General features: G+C 43.0%; 1 protein-coding gene across 2 annotated transcripts in view; it reads right to left on the bottom strand.

The window, feature by feature from the left end:
• Positions 1-21,510, bottom strand: part of LOC137415686 (microsomal triglyceride transfer protein-like) — a 295,927-nt gene that overhangs the window by 223,146 nt on the left and 51,271 nt on the right. Inside the window, exons 1-2 of one of the 2 annotated variants that reach the window (XM_078783200.1) lie at positions 15,818-15,942; positions 11,148-11,264 (exon numbers count right to left, since the gene is read on the bottom strand). In XM_078783200.1, the coding sequence (XP_078639326.1) occupies positions 11,148-11,228 (81 nt within the window). In that variant the 5' untranslated portion in view covers positions 11,229-11,264; positions 15,818-15,942. Of the gene's footprint in view, positions 1-11,147; positions 11,265-15,817; positions 15,943-21,510 lie in introns of those variants that run through there. The other variant, XM_078783199.1, reaches the window with a different exon arrangement.

The following is a 21,510-nucleotide window of genomic DNA, read 5'->3' as shown; positions in this document are numbered from 1 at the left end:
TAAGGAAGAAGAAGAAGACTTACCACCAATTTCGACCGCTTCCAGAATTGTTTGATTGAATCTGATTTGTTTGATGTCATTAATCAAAAAGGCTTTGGCACTATAGAGCGATAATTTTTATTTTTATTTTTTTACCCCCCCGCTCCCCCCCCAAAAATCGACTTTTGTCCGTGTGGTAAATACCATACTGTAATAATAAATAATGTAAATACTATAAATATAAATAAATAAAAAGTACTGTAAATGATAAAAACTAGAACAATGCGACTATGTTGCCAATATGCCTCCACATAGCCCCACCATTACTCTGTATATGTATGAGTAGGGGATCACATTTGTGAAGTTTCGTGTTGATCGGATAAGGTTCGTTTTTCTATCCAAGATGGCTGCCAAACCACATGACCGATGACATCATCATTTTCAAACTATATGCAACAGTGCTGTTTGATGATATTTGTAAAATTCCGCATCGATAGGGTGAGTGGTTTCAGAGATATAATTATTTAATATTTTCCTTCAATCCAATATGGCTGCCAAAGCATGTGACCTATGATGTCATAAATTTAATATTTCAATACAAATCTGTCATAGATCATGTGCATGCAATTTGAGATTTTTAGGATAAGGAATTCGATTAAAACATTTTTGACTGTGATACCACTTCACCTATGATGTCACCATTATCATGCTTTTGTTCCCCATTGGGAGTACTTGACAATGTGCCAAGTTTCAAATGTTTCCATTCAGCGGTTTCCGAGAAATATATTTATTATTATTTGCTTTTAATCCAACATGGCTGCCATACCACGTGACCTATGACGTCACAATTATCATAAAGACATTCTGCATGGGTGTCAATCCTACCCTGGAAGTTTCGTCTCAATCGGACATATGGTTGATGAGAAAAACGAGGTTTAGTACGGACGTACGGAAGAATGGATGGACAGACGGACAACCTGAAAACATAATGCCTCCGGTGACTGTCAGCCGAGGCGTAATAATAAAAACTGCAAATACTGTACTGGTATTTTTACATTCTCCGTATGGTAAATACTGTACTGGTGTCACCTTAGAAGTGGAATTAATTGATTTTCGTTGAATATATGAATATATGTTGAATATATGCTGGTGAATGTGCCATTGTTCACGTTTCTGAATTAAGTTTGATGACGTTCAGGAAGAAGAAGAAGACCTACCACCAACTTTGACTGCTTCTGGAATTTTTTGATTGAATCTGATTTGTTTGATTATTTGTGTTCAAATGTCTGGTAATTGTTTTGTATTTATTTATGCATACCTGTACTTGTATATAACTGTCATTCATTAATCAAAAAGGCTTAGTTAGGCACTATGGAGCTATATATATATATTTTTAATCCCCCCAAAAACCTACCATTTTTTTCAAATATTACTTCTTTTTTTTTGGCTAAAACACTCCCCAGCACTCACTGTCAAACCCTTGAAAGTTTGACGAAGATCTGTTCAGCCATCTCTGAGAAAAATGACGACACACAGAGACGCACACACAGACAAATGGCTCTCTTATTAGTATAGATGTGTGAATTATATAATTACCCACTCATGATCTGAGGTAACTTGGCTAAAAATGATTCGATTTTCACCAAATAAAGTTTATGACTGGCTGCACAGATCCCTACTTCTTACTAAAAGTGGAAACAGAATCCAAATTGGATTTAAAATAAGCCCAAGAGGTCGCTCCATGGAACAGCCTGTACATGTTGCACTATATGAATTATATAATTCCCAACCCGCAATAGACTTTTTTTTTTGAAATATAAAAAAAAATTTTTTTTTGGTCTAACACACCCCCTGGTACTTACTGACAAACCCCTGAAAGTTTGACAAAGATCCGTTCAGCTATCTCTGAGAAAAATGGCAACACACAGACAGACAGACAAACGGCTCTCTTACAGTATAGAATATAGATGATATGTTGTGCTCAATAAAACTTCTTTCAAAAATCACAAAAATTATAAATTGCATTTCGAGGACTGTGCCGAAGGACATTACCCACCTTGGGTGGGCCGAGAAAGGTACTCCCTCCCATAGGGAGGGGGTGCCTGCTCTAGTTATCTAAAAGAAAGACAGGTACAATTCCCATATAAAATGCTGCTCTATAATGGATAAACATTTTTAAGTCCGCATGCTATTCTTTTTGGAAATGTTATTACATCCACCATAAAAGCTCCTGAAAATGCATAAGGAACAATTAAAAGCACAGACATCACTGTTAATTGCATTCAGTCAAATACATATAGTCATTATCATATTCCAAAGCAGCGAAGCCATCAAAAAGTAATGCTTTCATGAATGCTGCCACTACTGAATGAAAAACACAAAAAGGCCAAAACAAAACAATTAGGCCATATTGACCAACCAACCAGGACTTGATGCAAAAACACAATAAACGATTGCTAATTATAGCCAGTAATGAAAAGGCCTGGTCCCACCCCACCTATGCGACAGACAGACCAACGCTAACAAGCTTCCACCTGGTTGTATAACATCTACTTTTGCTCCAGATAGAAAAAGGAAGAAAACTAAGCACACCTGCATCATGGAGTAAAAGGAAATAACCAAATACATGTATGTTGCCATGTGAAATTGGCACACAATAAGCAATGATGAAGAGGGAATTTTTTGGACGAATAAGAACGATCATTTTGATCTTTTACTAAATCCTTTGGATCATGAAGAAGGTAAGTCGACAATGATGTTGATAAATCATCTCAGGAACAAAAGACAGATTGGTGCTATTGTAAACAACAACACAAAAAGAAGTATAGAAAATTTTATGTCCATAAGAAATATGCAATAAAAAGAAAAAAAAACTAGTCAGGAGACGACGATGGTTCACGAGCGAGCGGTTTTCAATGACAAAGGACGGACTATAACCGAAACAGGCCAGGCCCGGAAATGTCAAAACGAAGGCTACTGACCTTGAAATGAGATAGAAAATAATGTATAATCAGTTATGAGTTTAGTTAGCTACACAATACCGAAAATTCGGTGAAAAATGAAATGAAAAGAAAAAAAAAAAATGAAAAATCGAGCTCCGTGGGGCTAGACACGTGACATTGGCCTAACCAAATATCGAAACCCCTGTCAGATTCCACCAAACCCCTCGGAGAAGATGTAGCTTGAACTTGATTACCCCCTAAAAAGACATCTTTTTCAGGCGTGGCTCCGCCCACAATGGGCGCAATACGCCCACTCTAGGCAGGACACAACTAGATCATGATATCAACCTCCCACCCAAGTTTCATCAAGATCGAATGATATCATTGGATAGTTATGCTGCGGACAGACAGACATACACACAGACAGACGCACACACATGACGAATATAGTGGTCACTTGATAACTCGTGAACCAATAAACTCCAGAAGCCTTAGGAAAGGTCATGCCAAGAAACATGGAAATTTCTCTGAATTAAGGAATTTGAAATTTGATACATTTGAATTGATGCAATAGAAAACAGTTCAAACCAAAGACTTACCTACTCAAATACAACAAACATGCAGTAGTAATGAGAAGACTAACTATTCAATTAGGTTCCAGACATCACTGCTATCACTTACTCACCTCCCCTCTTATAGTTACAACCAATATATATATATACAGACTTGGCATTTAATATGGAATATTTTTTTTGTGGGGGTGAACTTACTTTTCAAGATGACTTAGAACCAAAATTTCATTGGAATTATGTTGAAATTATTCTAGATTTTGTTAATGTGACCTTTAAAAGAAACAAAAACCACATTTGACATTACGAAGCAAATAAATTGATTCTTGAAAGTGATGTAAACTGATATCGAACTCAATTCACGGACAGGACTGTGTTAAACTTCTGTACGTTTTCCAGAAGTATCTCTTTATTTTGCACATTAGCCAAAAAAAATTTCAACAAAAACAAAAGCTAAATCATGACTGGGATTAGGACAGTAAAATTACAGTTCAGTACTTCGTTTAACCCCCACGAGCATTCAGGAAAGCACGTACACGTCGAGGCATGCTGTTCATGAGATTTGCCAAGGTTTGGACAGGAATCGCTTGCCATGCAGTGACAATAGTCTGCTGCAATTCACGCACAGAGGTCGGCTGCTGGTCCAAGTTGTCTATTTGACGCGTTAATTCTGCCCACAAGTTCTCTATCGGATTCATATCCGGGGACATGGCAGGCCACTCCATATGCTCTCCACCATGGTCAGCAAGAAAGTGTTGGATCATGCGAGCACGATGAGGCCGTGCATTGTCATCTTGGAAGACAAAGTTTCCTGGAAAGGCTGCACGAGCAAATGGAAGCAATGTTTCTTCCAGAATGACCCTGTACTTGAACTGGTTCAGGTTTCCATTCAGAACAACCAGGTCAGTTTTGCCCCCTGCATGAAAAGCAGCCTAAACGGTCACCCCACCAACTCCAGCTTGGACTCTTGGCACTATACAATCTTCGTTGTGGGCTTCAACGCTTCATGCACTTGTCTGCGCACTCGGACGCGGCCATCTTGACGATAGACCAGAAATCTAGACTCGTCACTGAAGGTCACGTCATTCCAGTGACCTGGCTGCCATTGACGGTGCTCTCTGGCCCACTGCAATCGGCGCTGGCTGTGTTGTCTGGTCAGGCGTGGCTTTCTCAGGGGACGCCTGGCATGATCGCCTGCTTGAACCAGTCGTTGGTTGACTAGCCTTCTGAATACAGGCACATTTGTCAGTTGCTGCCACTCAGCCCGAAGCCGATTAGCTGACTTGGTACGGCCATTGCAGACTAACCGGTGCAGCTGACGATCATCTCTCCTTGTGGTTCTGCGTGGACGTCCTGGCCTCGGTATTGGAGTAGGGACACCCCTCTGAGCATTTCGTTTCAGGATCTTTGACACCTGACCTTGAGTGATGCCATACTGCCGAGCAATAGCACGCTGTTTCATGCCAGAATTTCGTAAAGCCACCACTCCATGACAAACAGCATTGTCAAGTTGACGGACCATCTCCAGAGGAAGCGGCAATAACTTTTGTAGATGTGCAGCAGTTGTTTTGCACTAATACAGAACGCAACAACCCTTATATACCCGATTGTGAAGCCAATCATCAAATGTACCTGTCCTTACATTTTGTCACGCCACCTGTGATATAATCCTGTTATTGACTTCTTGCTGCGAAAGACAATCGGTGACGTGGTTCTTTCAACAAAGACATCACCGAAGGGCAAAATAAACTCACCAGATTGATATACTGAGTTCAGAAAGTAAACCCAAGTCAAGAAAAAAAAATATATTCCATATTAAATGCCAAGCCTGTATATATATATATATATACAGACTTGTGCCATAAAGTGCCATAAAGGCCATAAAGGCACGGTGGCTACACTTTTCACGGAGTATGAGCGTTCTATATATTTTCAATTCAGTGCGCCAGACTCGCTCACGTACTTGATTTGTGGCATAGACATGGCCATTGGGCCTTCACGGTGTAATTTGTGTGAGGCTTTTGTCCGAGTGAGCTTGAGTCGAGAGGGCGAATGTACAGGTTGGGAATGTACGGGTCTCCCTTCCCCCGCCCGGCAACGCCGGTACTGGAGGGCGTCACAGGATCAGTGAGTCTCCAAAATCCACTTCGTGCTGTTGTTGCGAAGATGCAGGACGATGTCGCGATTGTTGTGCTGCTCTCCTCCCATGAGAACTGCAACGTCATTGTTGACTGGCCCTCCCCTTCCTCCCCTCCCCTTCCCCCTCCCCCCTCACCTTCCCCCTCGACCTCCCCTTCCCCCTCCCCCTCCCCTTCCCCCTCCCCTTCTCCCCTCCCCTTCCCCCCTTCCCTCCCCGCCCCTCCCCCTCCCCCTTCCCCCTCCCCCTGCCCCTCCCCCCTCTCCCTACCTTTCCCCTCTCCCCTTCCCCCTCCCTTCCCCCTCCACCCTACCCCTCCCCTTCCCCCCTCCCCCTCCCCTTCCCCCTCGCCCTCCCCTCCCCTCCCCCTCCCCCGCCCAGCCCGAAGTGGAGATCGGTTTCTAAGGTTTGGGACGTGGAATGTAGGGACAATGACAGGGAGATCAGGAGAAGTGGTGGAAGTATTGGTCAGAAGAAGAGTGGACATATGTTGTGTGCAAGAGACGAGATGGAAGGGAAGTGGTGTGAGAATGGTGAAGGGTAGGCAGGGACAGAAATACAAGTTGATGTGGCAAGGGTGCCTGGAGGGCGTGAATGGTGTTGGTGTCCTGTTTTCTGAGGAGTTTGTAGACAGTGTGGTGAGTGTGACTAGAGTGAGTGATCGGTTGATGATGGTGAAAATGATGATTGGAAAGCTCTTGGTGAACGTCATCTCGGGATATGCTCCACAGGTTGGTCGAAGCGATGAAGAGAAGGACAAGTTCTGGTGTGCGATAGAGAAGCTGATGGAAAACGTGAAAGATGAGGAAGTTGTTGTTGTAGGAGGAGACCTAAATAGACATGTGGGAAGGAGTATGGATGGTTTTGAGGGAGTTCATGGGGGTTACGGATATGGTGTGAGAAATGGAGAAGGTGAAAGGATTTTGGAGTTTGCTGATGGAGCTGATTTGTTGATTTGTAATACTCAGTTCCAGAAAGAGGATATTAAGCTTGTTACATACACGTCAGGTGGGTCGACGACAACCGTTGACTACCTGATGGTGCGTAGGCGAGAAACGGGGCACCTCTGGGACACAAAGGTGATCCCGGGGGAGGCGGCTGTTTCACAGCACCACTTGGTTGTCTGTGACATAAGGTGAAAGGTGCGAGGAGAGCTCGGCGGGTGAAGTACCACCCGAGAATGAAGGTGTGGAGGTTGAAATCGGTGACAGTAAGGGAGGCATTAAATGAGAGGCTGAGTAGGGTCGAGGATGATGTGGTTGAGCTTGAAAGTGGTTGGATGACAATGAAAGCTAGTCTGTTGGGAGCCGTTGGTGCGGTATGTGGATGGACAAAAGGACCACCGAGGCACTCGGAAACATGGTGGTGGGATGATGAAGTTGGAAAGAGGATTGACGAGAAGAGGAAGAAGTTCAAGGAGTGGCAGAAGGCGAAGAGTACGGGAGCAGAAACAGCAGAGCATGAAAGTTATAAGGCAGCCAGGAAGGCTGCAAAGAAAGAGGTAGCAAAGGCGCAGGGGGCATGTCGGAAAATGTTCGGAGAACGCTTGGATTCGGAAGAGGGTCAGAAAGCAGTATTTAGGATTGCAAAGCAGATAGCGAAAGAGAGGTGTGATGTGATGGGGGTGAGTTGCTTGAAGGATGAAGTGGGACAAATCGTTGTCGACCCAGATGGAATTAAAGGAAGATGGAAAAGATACATGGAAATGCTGTTGAATACAGAGAATGAATGGGATGGCAACATAGAGAGTAACCCAGTTAAGACCGGCAGAGAAGATAACTGAGAAGGAAGTTGAGGAAGCGATAAAAGCAATGAAGGGTAGAAAAGCCGGAGGGCCGACGGGAGTTGTGGGAGATATGTTGTAGGCAGCATGAAGTTGGGGTGTGAAGAGAATGACAGAGATCTGTAATCTGGTGGTGAAAGAAGGCCGCATTCCAGTGGATTGGGAACTGAGTACCCTCGTCCCTCTATACAAGGGGAAAGGTGACCCTCTGGAGTGTGGTTCGTACCGAGCGATAAAGTTATTGGAGCATGGAATGAAGGTATTGGAAAGGGTGTTGGAGAGCAGGATAAGGAAGAAAGTGAAGATCGACGAAATGCAGTTTGGATTTATGCCAGGAAGAGGAACGACAGACGCGCTTTTCATTGTGAGGAAGTTGCAGGAGAAGTACATGGAGAAGAGGAAGAAGTTGTTTCTTGGGTTTGTTGATCTGGAGAAAGCATTCGATAGGGTTCCGTGCAAAGTATTGACATGGGCATTGAGGAAGTTAGGAGTGGAGGAATGGTTGATCAGAGTAGTGATGGAAATGTACAAAAGATCGCGCACAGCTGTAAGGACGAAGGACGGGAACAGTGGTGAGTTTGAGGTGAAGGTGGGAGTGCATCAGTGGCCGGTACTAAGTCCACTACTATTTGTAGCTGTGATGGAGGTGCTGGCTCAGAACGTAAAAGAGGGTTTACCGTGGGAGTTGTTGTATGCAAATGATCTGGTGTTGATTGCGGAAAGTATGGATGGACTGAAGGAAAAGATGAACAAGTGGAAGGAATGTATGGAGACAAAAGGTCTGAAGGTGAATATCGGAAAGACGAAGGTGATGGCAAGTGGTAAAGCATGTGGTGAGGTGGAAAGAACTGGGAAGTGGCCCTGTGCTGTGTGTAGGAAGGGTGTCGGAGTGAACTCCATTCAATGTTCAATGCATGCTGAGTGGGTTCATCAAAAATGTAGTGGTCTGAGAGGGTCATTAACCAGTGTGGCAGCCACATTCAAATGTAAGGTGTGCACAGAGGGAGCTGCAGATGGAGGAAATGTTGAGTTGGATCTTGGAGACGGCATGAAGCTGGAAGGTGTGAAAACATTTTGCTACCTCGGAGACATGCTGAATGGAGAAGGTGGATCAGACTCGGCAACGGTTGCTAGAGTGAGATGTGCATGGAAGAAGTTTCGGGAACTGAGTGGCGTGCTGATGATGAGGGGAGTGTCGTTGAAGCTGAAGGGAAAGGTGTATGCTGCATGTGTGAGAAGTGTTATGATTTATGGGAGCGAGACATGGGTAATGAGCGTGGAGCAGCAACGAAGGTTGGAAAGGGTGGAAATGCGAATGGTTCGACGGATGTGCGGAGTATCATTGAGAGAGAGGAAGACAAATGATGAATTGCGAAAGATGATGGGAATAGAGCCTGTTATTGATGCTGTGAAGAGGAACAGGTTGAGATGGTTTGGTCATGTGTTGAGGAAGGATGAAAGTGACTGGTTGAGAAGAGTGATGGAAATGAATGTAGAAGGAAGTAGAGGACGGGGAAGACCGAGAAAGACGGCTAAAGATGGTGGAAGAAGAAATGCGGGCACGGGGGTTAACAAGGAGAGATGCAGAAAATAGGGCAAAATGGAGAAGATTGTCATAGGGACCGCAAGGATAACCCCCGCTCTAGTAGGGAAAATGGCCTTTAAAATGCATGTTGTGTGTTGTTGTTTGTCGGGGGTAGGGATACCATAGGCCAGGTCGAGTGCATATCATAGTGTGCTCTGACTGTTGCGTAGAAGAAGAACCCCCTCGATGTACTATAAGTAGGGATCCGGTGGACCGTGTGTTCAGATTAAGTGTATCTTCGTCCCCATTTCGAAAAGTGTTGTATGTTATTTAGCTCAGGGATTGTGAGTTCTGGCCATATGTCAATCCCTTTGAAATTCGTGTGAAGGAAATATAAAATTGTATATCAAAATAAATTCATTCATGATATTGAAGTACATCACATGCATTTTCATTATTTTTTATTTTTTTACTGATTTAGTTTTATTTTTTGCAGGCAGAACACTTGAGTGACCATGTGGAACTGGTCAGGTGAAGAACGCGCTTTCGCTATCAAAGCTTTTTACAAGAATAATGATAGTGCAACTGCTGCACAACGTCAATTCAAACTCCATTTCAATGTTCAACATCATGGAAATGTGCAGTCTGTTTGTGCTATCAAGTTATGGGTTCAGAAGTTTGAGAGGACCGGTTCAACTTTAAAAGAGAAACCGCTGGGAGCACCCAAATCAGTAAGAACGGCACAAAACATTGAGAGTGTAAGGGAGTCAGTTTTGAGAAGTCCGCATCACTCCAGCCGAAAGCATGTATCAGCCTTAAGAATTTCTTACACGTCACGACGTCACATATTGCATAAGGATTTGAATTTTTATCCCTAAAAAATTCAAACTGTCCAGGAATTAAGCCAAGATGATGAGATTGCCCGCAATAATTTTTGTGATGGAATGCTTGGCCATGTTGCAGACCGTCATGAATTAATTGGCGTCCAAGATTGGAGGAATGTGTCGGACGAAATGGTGCGCATCTCCTGGATGTACTTTTCCACAAATAAATGGCATGTTATGTACTTCACTTTCTTGTAAGAATTTGTTTTGAAATACAATACTTTCTTTTTTTCCTTTGCATGAGTGTTAAAAATAACCATATTTCTGGCTCACCCTGTATGTATACATATACATTTTTTAAAATACAAAGTCGAGGCTTGTGTAAGAGCAACACATAAAAACAGAAACACGCATAAAACATCTAATAAAGGAAGTGGGAGACAAGAGGGGGAGAGAGAGGGAAGCACACAAGTACAACAACAGTAGAGAACAGGGACATTGGTATATCTGGGGAAGGGAGAGGGCTTTGGGGTGGGGGGTGGGGGGGGGGGGGAGTGGTACAAGGTTTAAAACAAATGAACACTACAAGGACTTTGAGGAAAGAAAACGGAATTTAAAAAAGGTGGATTTGGGTGTATTAACGGGGGAAGAAAAGATCAAGGTTTTGGATGGGGGAAGATAAGGTATGGTGGTGAATAGCTGTTTTAAAGACCTGGAGGTGATCGGGTTGAAGAGAATGTGGGAGATTGTTCCAGAGGCGGGAGAAAAGAGGAATGAAGGAGTAAAGGTGAGGAGAGAGTATCCAGTTTATATAAGAAATATACAGTATATATGATCCATAATGTGTTAATAATCAATTATTCCTAGCCAACTGTGGTAGTTGTCAATCTAATCTACTGGTGCAGGGTTTGTAGACATCTGATTGGATATTGGAATCCCATTAATGAAGTGGAGTAAAGGTGGCACTTTATTACCTTCATTTTATTGTTCAAATGCAGGTTAATAAAGGAGTAAAAGTAGTATATATATATATATACACACACACACACACACACACACATATACTGTACATACATATGATGTAAAGCACAGGAGAAGAGTGGAACCCATGAGGGAAGGGAATAAGAGAGCAAGGGAACCCATGGTGAGTGGACGAACATCACATGTAGACCAGACCAGGTGAGGGCAGAAAGATTATTTCACTCTGAAAGTCATTTGTGAGCAAGCTGGAAATAATAAAGGAGTTGTAAAGTACGGTTCAATAAAAATGTTCAAAGTATCATCCGACCTACTGGTATTCCCATCCTTATAACTTGCATCTGATGTCTCTGCTAATGGTAACTTTTTTTTTCATTTTGGGATGAGAATGCCATTCAAGTGAATTATACCTTGTTTGTCGCTTGGAATGCAGTCTCTCGGTTTGTACAGCTCTTGACGTCTCGTAGTTTGCTCACTCTGTTCCGCTTCATCCGATAGGTGACCTTGCATTCCCCAGCAATGTCGCTCTGCAACGTAAACGGAGGGACAAAAGTCATGCCACCGTGCAGGATAGTAAATGGCTCTGTATAAAGGTCACCTGATGCCATAAATGTTACAAACGAGATGCTTAAGTGATGCCTATGTCAGTGTTATTTGCACAATGTACAGAGTTCAGAATTGGATCATATTCTTTTGGTACATCAGACAAATCTCAGGCTGTTCAGCGAAATCAGATCATTCAGAATGTTTGCATAGTCTGTGTAAGGCTTTTAAATAGATTTTCACAACCACACATCAGTGGAAGAAGCACTACAAACCGTGTGAACACCTTTTAACCTTCCATCTTTGTGGATCAATATTTAAAATAATGTAAATGCACCATAAATATGTAAATGAAAATTTTCTCAATCGGTTTAAACCTTCTCCCTCTTGTTATTATATTTTTATTTTTACATTTGGTTGAACCGACCCTCTCTTAAAAAATAAATAAATCCACAATAGGTTTAAACCTCTCTCTCTCTCTCCCTCTAGCCTGGTGTTGGCTTAGCGGTTAGGGTGCTGGCTTGGAATCCTAGGATCCTGGGTTCGAATCCCGATCGATCGCTCAATTAACGCCAGGGGGGTTGACTCAGCCTGTCATCCTTCCGAGGTCGGCAAATTGAGTACCAGCTTGCTGGGATGAATGATCACGGTGTGTACCCCGATTTAGCACAGGTACACCGTATCCCTGCGCATCGTAAGAGGCGACCAAGGGTTGGCGTCAGGAAGGGCATCCGGCCATAAAAAACATTGCCTCAAACAGGTAACCATGATTCTCATGGGGCCCACAAGGCTAACCCCTGCTCCAGTGGGGAAAATGGCCTTAAAAACGATCATTCATATTTCATTCATTCATTCTCTCTCTCTCTCTCTTTTTAATTTTTTGAAAATGGTCACAATCGGTTTAAACCTTCCCTTTTTAATTTTTTTTATTTTCACAATCGGTTTAAACTTTCCCTCTTTTTTATTTGGAAATTTTTCACAATTGGTTTAAACCTTGTCTCTCTTTTCTTTTGAAAAATTTCACAATAGGTTTAAACCTTCTCGCTCTTTTTTTGTTACAAACTACTGTTATTCTTTAGGTAGTAGGTTGTAGACAGCAACCGTCCAGGGTAGTACTACTGTTCTGACTTTGGAGCGTCAAAGTGGTGCCTGGAATGATTATCTTACACTCTCCGTGTCAGGATTGCTGGTCTAACTTTCTGTCTCACTCAAGCTACAGCTACCGCACTAGCTTCAGCCTCTTTCTCGCAAACCAACATCATACACTTTTCTTCATACTCTTTCCTTCTCTTTTATTTAAGGCATGGCTTCGATGAGAACTATATAGTCTGTGTCTGGAGCCTTCAACATAAAAAAACAAAAATTGACAATAATAATTGCTTATCGAGTCATGTGACTCATAAGCTGACATTTGGTTTTGCTTCGTCGGTGTAAATGGCACATTTCGGAAATGATGCAACCACAATAAAATGAATTCACAATCGAAACCTGCTCCTACTAGATAAGGATTCAGAACATGGATGAATAGATTGATACATCAGATTGATAGAATGATAACTTCTGAGAGACCCCAATTTTAATGGTTCCTCAGAGTTTCTTTCCCCCCTGGGAGTACCAAAGCACCATTTAGGTATTTTTTCCTTTTTTCTGGCAATATCTGAGGACTTTCGGAATGAAATTTTTCATTTATGATGGGAATAGTGGAGGGAAGGGTGTCACATTTTTTGACCTTGACATCATTTTAAGGTCATCAACCATTTATAGTCATTTTGACACTTTCTCCAACGCTTGACCATGGTTTGTATAAGCAGAATGAAATCGCCCTCTATGGATAGCTGAGAGCAAGCAATATGTACGATTAATCTTCATTAATACCGGCCAAGTTAAAGATCAAGGTCTTAGACCCATAGGAATACTAATCTACCATTAGGTTTTTTCTTCCATATACATATACAAAAATGTGTATGTGTATATGGAATATACACATATACACATATACACATTCCATATATTCAACAAGGTGCATTTATCGCGGATCCAGCTAGGACTTTCACAATGAAATTTTGCATCAACAATGGGAATATAGAGTATGCAGTGTTGACATAAATTTTTGACCTTGACCTAATTTTAAGGTCATGACCCAATTATAGACATCGTAACATTTTCCCCCATAACTACGATTTGGCTGATTGGAACAAAATTTCTCTCACTAGATAGCGTATTGCACAATTTGCACAAGCTAAATGCACAAGGTGCATTTATGCTTAATTTTCATCATACCACTCCGGGTTAAAGATCAAGGTCAAATGGCGGTCTGAAAAAAAAAAATGCATTTTTTGTCATCGCTCAATTTTGGCAATGCGGAATCTCAGACAGTTTAGCCTTCAAGATGTTCTTGCATAATCATAGTGTGCATGTACAGAAGTTGTCCACTTGATATCATGATATGTCACGTGTCCCTGAGATCTTTTTTTCTGATTGTTAACTCATTTTAAAAAAACACATTTTTGATCATAACTTGAATAATTTTCCTCGGATTTTCATGATGTTGAGCTTTATGGATAGATTGTAAATGGGGACAAATTTTCTTAATCTTCAATGAATTTAGAGTAAATGGGGACATCTAAATGTAAATATAAGCAACTCAGAGTCATCTATCTATATATATATATTGTTACGGTTCTCCGCCGCCCTTCTTACCCTTACCAAGGGGGGATTAATCCCCTTGTTCTTTCTGGGCTTGGCGGAACCGAGAGATTTGAAACGCCTCTTCCGGGCAAAATGCAAGGTAGGGTTTCGCGACCAAGTCTCGCTCGTACCTAATTCCCTGCGCCGCCACGGAAGCGGGGAAGCAAGCCTCACACGGGCCACGTGTGATTTGGGTACACCAAGCGGATTGAGTACCACGTGGTCCGTGCAGTTCCCGTTTAAATATTGGACCCCGATTCGAGCGGTTTTATTCGTACCACGCTTAGTCAATGAGGAAATCACTAGAACGATCGAATGGAAAGGAAAAACACAGGTTTGATTATTATTCCCACACGTATGTACAATGATCGGTACGCAGAGACACAGAGCAGCACTTAATCAGTCTTATTCTTAACGCCCAGACTCGGGCCTGTCGCACTCACACAGGGGATTGCAGGCAGGTTGATGTTCCGGCCAAACGCGTCGACGTGGTCTTCCAGGAACGGCCCCGTCCGGCTCTCCACGGTCCCAGCACGTCCCGTGAAGAAGGCAAGCAGGCGGTGGAAGGATCCTCGTAGCGCGTCTCCCGAACAAGAGGCAGCCGATGAGGTAGGAAAGCAACGTACGCGTCTCTCAGCGCGGCTGACACAGCTGTCATCACTCGCGTAACTCGATGCACTGTACGCTGCTCAGCTTCAAGCTCAAACCGAGCGTTGCTTTATATTAGCGCGTATCCTGGTTCATGTGCGTCTTTCTTCACTCAAATGCCAACTCAGTCCTTGTACCTCTCTCTTCAATCCAGCTGCTCGCGAGTCCTCTCGAGTCCAACTGCTCACGCGCTCTTTCAACTCTCGAGTCCTCGTCAGTACTTCTTGCGCGAATCCTCTGCTCAGTACTCATCCGTCCTCATCAGTCCTTCTCATCCGTCCTCCTGGGGCTTAGCGCAACGGCTTATATTGACACGCCCCAAAGCTTCTCGAACCCTCTCGAACCTTCCAACCACGCCCTGTGACGCAGTGCTGCTGCAACATCCTCTGAGCCCTGATTGGCGGCTCACGCTTACCATCAGCTCCTCTGCCGCCCTCATTCGGTCCCGCCCCGACCCTCCTAGGCCGGCCTCGTGTTAATTCGCGCCAAAATGAACCAAAGGCAGCGCAAAGAGGCATGAGGCTCGGGAGGCGGGATAGTCAATGAAAGTAGGAGTCGGACCTATTCTCCTTACTCTACTCAAAGCAGAACTAACATAGGAAAAGGACGAAGCTCACAAATACGAAGCGATAACTATACTATCGCGAGGCTACATGTTGCTTGTGTGACTAACTATGAGGGGGAAATTTAACCTTTATTATACTGACTGTTATCAAAACTCCAAACCACAACAATATATATATATATATTACGGTTTTCCGCCGCCCTTCTTCTCCTTACCAAGGGGGGATTAAGCCCCTTGTTCTTTCTGGGCTTGGCGGAACCGAGAGACTTGAAACGCCTCTTCCGGGCAAATGCAAGGTAGGGTTTCGGGACCAAGTCTTGCTTGTACCTAAATCCCTGTGCTGCCACGGAAGCAGGAAAGCAGGCCTCGCACGAGCCACGTGTGATTTGGGTACACCGAGCGGATTGAGTACCACGTGGTCCGTGCAGTTTTCTAGTAGTGGAACCCGATCCGAGCGATTCCACTCGTGCCACGCTTAGTCAATGAGGAAAACACGAGAATGATCGAATGGAAGGAAGAACACAGGTTTAATTATTATTCCCACACGTATGTACAATGATTGGTAGATGCAGAGACACAGAGCAGCACTTAAACAGTCGTATTCTTAACGCCCAGACTCGGGCCCGTCACACTCACACAGGGAATTGCAGGCAGGTTGATGTTCAGGCCAAATGCACCGACGTGGTCGTCCAGGAACGGCCCCGTCCGGCTCTCCACGGTCACAGCACGGCCCACGAAGAAGGCACGCAGGCGGTGGAAGGATCCTCATAGCGCGTCTCCCGAACAAAAGGCAGCCGATGAGGTAGGAAGGAAAAGTACGCGTTTCTTGGTGCGGCTGGCGGTTACACAGCGTGTTATCACTCGCGTAACTAAATGCACTTTAGCGGCTCGGCTTCAAGCTCAACCGAGCGTCACTTTCATATGAGCGCTGGTTCATGCGCGTCTTCCTCCACTCGATGCCAACTCAGTCCTCGTACCTCAATTGCTGCTTGAACTCTTGGGTGCCAACTCCTCACGCGCTCTCTCCAATCCAACTGCTGGTGGCTTTGTGCAACGGCTTATATCTACACGCCCCGAACCTTCTCGAACCTGCTCGAACCTTCCAACCACGCCCTGTGACGCAGTGCTGCCGCCACACCCTCTGAACCCTGATTGGCGGCTCACGCTTACCGTCTTACCATCAGTTTTAGAGCTGTCTCACTTGACATATCACGTGCCTTCGATACGGTCTGGCACCCCACTCTGCTCACCAAACTCTCCTCCTTTGGTATCCATGGAATTCTCCACGCATGGCTGGCGGACTTCCTCTCTCGTCGTAGTCAACGTGTGGCCCTGAATGGGTTTCTCTCATCTCTTCTTCCTGTTCAGGCTGGAGTTCCCCAAGGCAGTGTTCTGGGCCCTGTGCTTTTTCTGGTCTTCATGAATGATCTCTCTGACTCTCTTGAAAATCCTCTCTATCTCTTTGCTGATGACTCTACTCTCTGTCGCTCCATTGCTCATCCCTCAGATAGGCAGTCTGCAGCCTCCTCACTCTCTGCAGACCTGGACAAAATCACAGACTGGGCAAACAAGTGGAACATGTCTTTCAATCCTGACAAATCTCACACTTTCGATGTCTCTCTGAAAAGACCGACTGGACAACCCTCCCATCCACTTTCTGAATAATCCTCTCCAAGAAGTTCTGTCACTCAAGCTTTTGGGTCTCACTATCTGCCATGATCTTTCCTGGGAAAACCACATTTCAAATCTGGCCTCCAAAGCCAGTCGCCAACTGGGCATCCTCCGTCGTGCGAAGTCCTTCCTTGGCACACCTGAGCTCCTCACCACATACAAGGCTTTCATCCGCAGCTCAAAGGAATACTGCTCTCCCTTCTGGGCTGGTGCTCCTGCCTCACACCCAGCTCATCTTCACGCTGTTGAAACCAAAGCGTTCAGAATCATTGGAATCTCCCGCGATGAAGCTAACTCCATGGGCCTTTCACTCATTCACCACAGGCAAGTTGGTGGTCTTTCCGTCTTCTACCGACTCCTCTCTGGCCTTGCCCCCTCAGCTCTCTCTGGGCTCTGTCCCCCAAATATTCATACAGGTCGCACAAGATCTGCCTGCAACCCTCTTATGGTTAAACTGCCAAAATCAAGACTCTCTGCTCACCCTCACTCCTTCATTCCTCTTTTCTCCCACCTCTGGAACAAACTCCCTCACTCTCTTCAATCCCACTCCACCCTCCAGGTCTTTAAAACAGCTGTTCACCACCAACTCTTATCTTCCCCCATCCAAAACCTTGATCCTTTCTACCCCAGCTAATTTCACCACAAATCCACTTTTTTGAAATACCAACTACTGTCCTGGAAGTCCTTGGTGTCCTTGTGTTTTATACTTCTCCCACCCCCCCCCCCCTTCCCACGCCTCCTCCCCCCAAGCCCTCTCCCTCCCACACATCTCCCTGTTCTCAAATGTTATGTTTGTGTGCTTCCCCATCTCTCCCCATCTTGTCTTCTGCTCCCTCTTTTTTATATATTTTGTTTGTCTGGTTGATTTGTTTGTGAAATAAATGTTAGCTCTTTCACAAGCCTCGATTCAGTATACAAAAAAAAGCTCCTCTGCCGCCCTCATTTGATCACGCCCCGGCCCTCCTAGGCCTGCCTCGTGTTAATTCGCGCCAAAAGAACCAAAGGCAGCACAAAGAGGCATGAGGCTCGGGAGGCGGGATAAGGCAATGGAAGTAGGAGTAGGACCTATTCTCCTTACTCTACTCAACAAAGAAGTAACATCGGAAAAGGACTATTTTCACAAATACTAAGAGATAACTACACTATCGCGAGGCTACATGTTGTTGTGTGACTAACTATGAGGGGGACATTTAGCCTTTATTATACAAACTGTTACCAAAACTCAAAACCGCAACTATATATATATATATATATATATATATATATATATATATATATATATATATATATTTACAGTAATCCCTCGCTATATCGCGCTTCACTTTTCGCGGCTTCAGTACATCGCGGGTTTTTCTCGCTACTATATGTAAAACTATATATCGGATTTTTCATTATATCGCGGGATTCTGCGGCCTATAGGTATATTTATTTTTTTAGATTTTAATTATTTTTGCGGTAAAATAAGCATTTTCTAGCCTAAAAAATTAATAATAATATTTAAAAAAATATAACACATTAATTAAAACCTATGTTAAAAGAATATTACAGTAAATCGAAATAAAATACGCATTATAAATGAGTAGACAAAGAATCGCGCATTTTGAAAGTCCCGTATTCTGGGGGTAATTAACTTGTCCATGATTCTGGGGGTAATTAACCCATCCGTAAGGAGGGCTCTTGGACGGTTCTTCGCTACTTTAAGTAACTTGCAAGGTTGATGCCAAACTGTGTCCTGCAGTTTAATGATCAATATGGTTTTAAGAGTCATCATACTTTGGGTAACCTCTAATTTACAATAACTTATGTTTACAACTTAGAGACACATGATCATGGTGACGATTTCGATGATGTTGTCTAAAGCTGCAATTAAATTAAGTCGCTGAGTAACATGAATGACCGAGGTTGTGGAGGATGGGATTTTTCGGTCATTACCTTTTGATACAGATGAGATATCTGCTTCATCACTGCATCAGATCAGGAATAACCAACCTCACCTCCTCTCCACCCCCCACTGCTTCCTACAAATTAACCATCAGGAAGCTGCTGCATATGCAAGAGGAAGCTAATGCATTTCTTATTAATTTTCAAAATTAATCATCATCTCTATTTTGAATAGCTCATGAAGACTTCTTTATGCTTAGGCCTCAGGTTTGATTAAAGGCACTTTTGTCAATTATTGCCTTTTGCTTTCAAAAACACAATTTGCATCAATGTAAATACTTTGTTGTACTGTACTTGTGTAGTTCCATGATCATATGTGTATGTTTGTTTGTTAATTAATTGCAATTATAAAAGAACTTGCATCAATGTACTGTACAGCTATATGCTATATATACACGTACAAATATTTTTCTAACACGTAAGGACTAAGGATGGGTCTCAAAAGTGTGTTTAAGAGTGTAGAAAGGGTTTATAAGAGCGTGGGAAAGGTTTATAAGAGTATGGGAAGGGTTTTTAAAGGCTTAAAATATATAAAAATAATAAAATAAATATATGGTTTCTACTTCGCGGATTTTCATCTATCGCGGGGGGTTCTGGAACGTAACCCCCGCGATAAACGAGGGATGACTGTATATATATATATATATATATATATATATATATATATATATATACACATACATACATACACACATATATATATATATATATATATATATATATATATATATATATATATATACATACATACATATATACACATATATATATACATACATACATATATACACACATATATATACATACATACATATATACACACATATATATATATATATATATATATATATATATATATATATATTGTTGCGGTTTTGAGTTTTGGTAACAGCGAGCGAAGCGAGCCGAGCCAAGCTAGTATATATATATATATATATATATATATATATATATATATATATATATATACAGACTTGGCATTTAATATGGAATTTTTTTTTTTCTTGACTTGGGTTTACTTTCTTAACTCAGTATATCAATCTGGTGAGTTTCCTTTACACTTTGGTGATTTATTTGTAAAAAGAACCATGTCACTGATTGTCTGTCGCAGCAAGAAGTCAACAACAGGATTATATCACAGGTGGCATGGCAAAATGTACAGATAAGTGCATTTGATGATTGGCTTCACAGTCGGGTATACAAGGGTTGTTGCATTCTGTATTAGTGGAAATCAACTGCTGCACGTCTCCAAAAGTTATTGCCGCTTCCTCTGGAGATGGTCTGTCAACTCGACAATGCTCTTTGTCATGGAGTGGTGGCTTTACGAAATTATGGCATGAAACAGCGTGCTATTGCTCGGCAGTATGGCATCACTCAAGGTCAGGTGTCAAAGATCCTGAAACGAAATGCTCAGAGGGGTATCCCTACTCCAATACTGAGGCCAGGACGTCCCCGCAGAAGCACAAGGAGGGATGATCGCCAGCTGCACCGGTTAGTCCGCAATGGCCGTACCAAGTCAGCTAATCGGCTTAGGGCTGAGTGGCAGCAACTGACAAATGTGCCTGTATCCAGAAGGCTAGTCAACCAACGACTGGTTCAAGCAGGCTATCGTGCCAGGCTTCCCCTGAGAAAGCCACGCCTGACCAGACAACACCGCCAGCGTCGATTGCAGTGGGCCAGAGAGCACCGTCAATGGCAGCCAGGACACTGGAATCACGTGAGCTTCAGTGACGAGTCTAGATTTCTGGTATATCGTCAAGATGGCCGCGTCCGAGTGCGCAGACAAGTGCATGAAGCCTACAACAAAGATTGTATAGTGCCAAGAGTCCAAGCTGGAGGTGGTGGGGTGACCGTTTGGGCTGCTTTTCATGCAGGGGCAAAACTGACCTGGTTGTTCTGAATGGAAACCTGAACCAGTTCAAGTACAGGGCCATTCTGGAAGAAACATTGCTTCCATTTGCTCGTGCAGCCTTTCGAGGAAACTTTGTCTTCCAAGATGACAATGCACGGCCTCATCGTGCTCGCATGAGCCAACACTTTATTGCTGACTGTGGTGTAGAGCATATGGAGTGGCCTGCCATGTCCCCGGATATGAATCCGATAGAGAACTTGTGGGCAGAATTAACGCGTCAAATCGACCACTTGGACCAGCAGCCAACCTCTGTGCGTGAATTGCAGCAGGCTATTGTCACTGCATGGCAAGCGATTCCTGTCCAAACCTTGGCAAATCTCGTGAACAGCATGCCTCAACGTGTACGTGCTCTCCTGAATGCTCGTGGGGGTTACACGATGTACTGAACTGTAATTTTACTGTCCGTAATCCCAGTCGTAATTTAACTTTTGTTTTTGTTAAAAATTTTTTTGGCTAATGTGCAAAATAAAGAGATACTTCTGGAAAACGTACAGAAGTTTAACACAGTACTGTCCATGAACTGAGTTCGATATCAGTTTCCATCACTTTCAAGAATCAATTTATTTGTTTCGAAATGTCAAATGTGGTTTTTGTTTCTTTTAAAGGTCACATTAACAAAATCTAGAATAATTTCAACATAATTCCAATGAACTTTTGGTTCTAAGACATCTTGAAAAGTAAGTTAACCCCCGCAAAAAAAATATTCCATATTAAATGCCAAGTCTGTATATATATATATATATATATATATATATATATATATATATATATATATATATATATATATATATATATATATATACAT

Source organism: Myxine glutinosa, chromosome 8, assembly GCF_964187855.1.
Source record: "Myxine glutinosa chromosome 8, kmMyxGlut1.1, whole genome shotgun sequence".
In the NCBI taxonomy this organism is placed as follows: Eukaryota; Metazoa; Chordata; class Myxini; order Myxiniformes; family Myxinidae; genus Myxine; species Myxine glutinosa.
The sequence above is the reverse complement of the archived record's forward strand: the minus strand, read 5'-3'. Positions and strand labels throughout refer to the sequence as shown.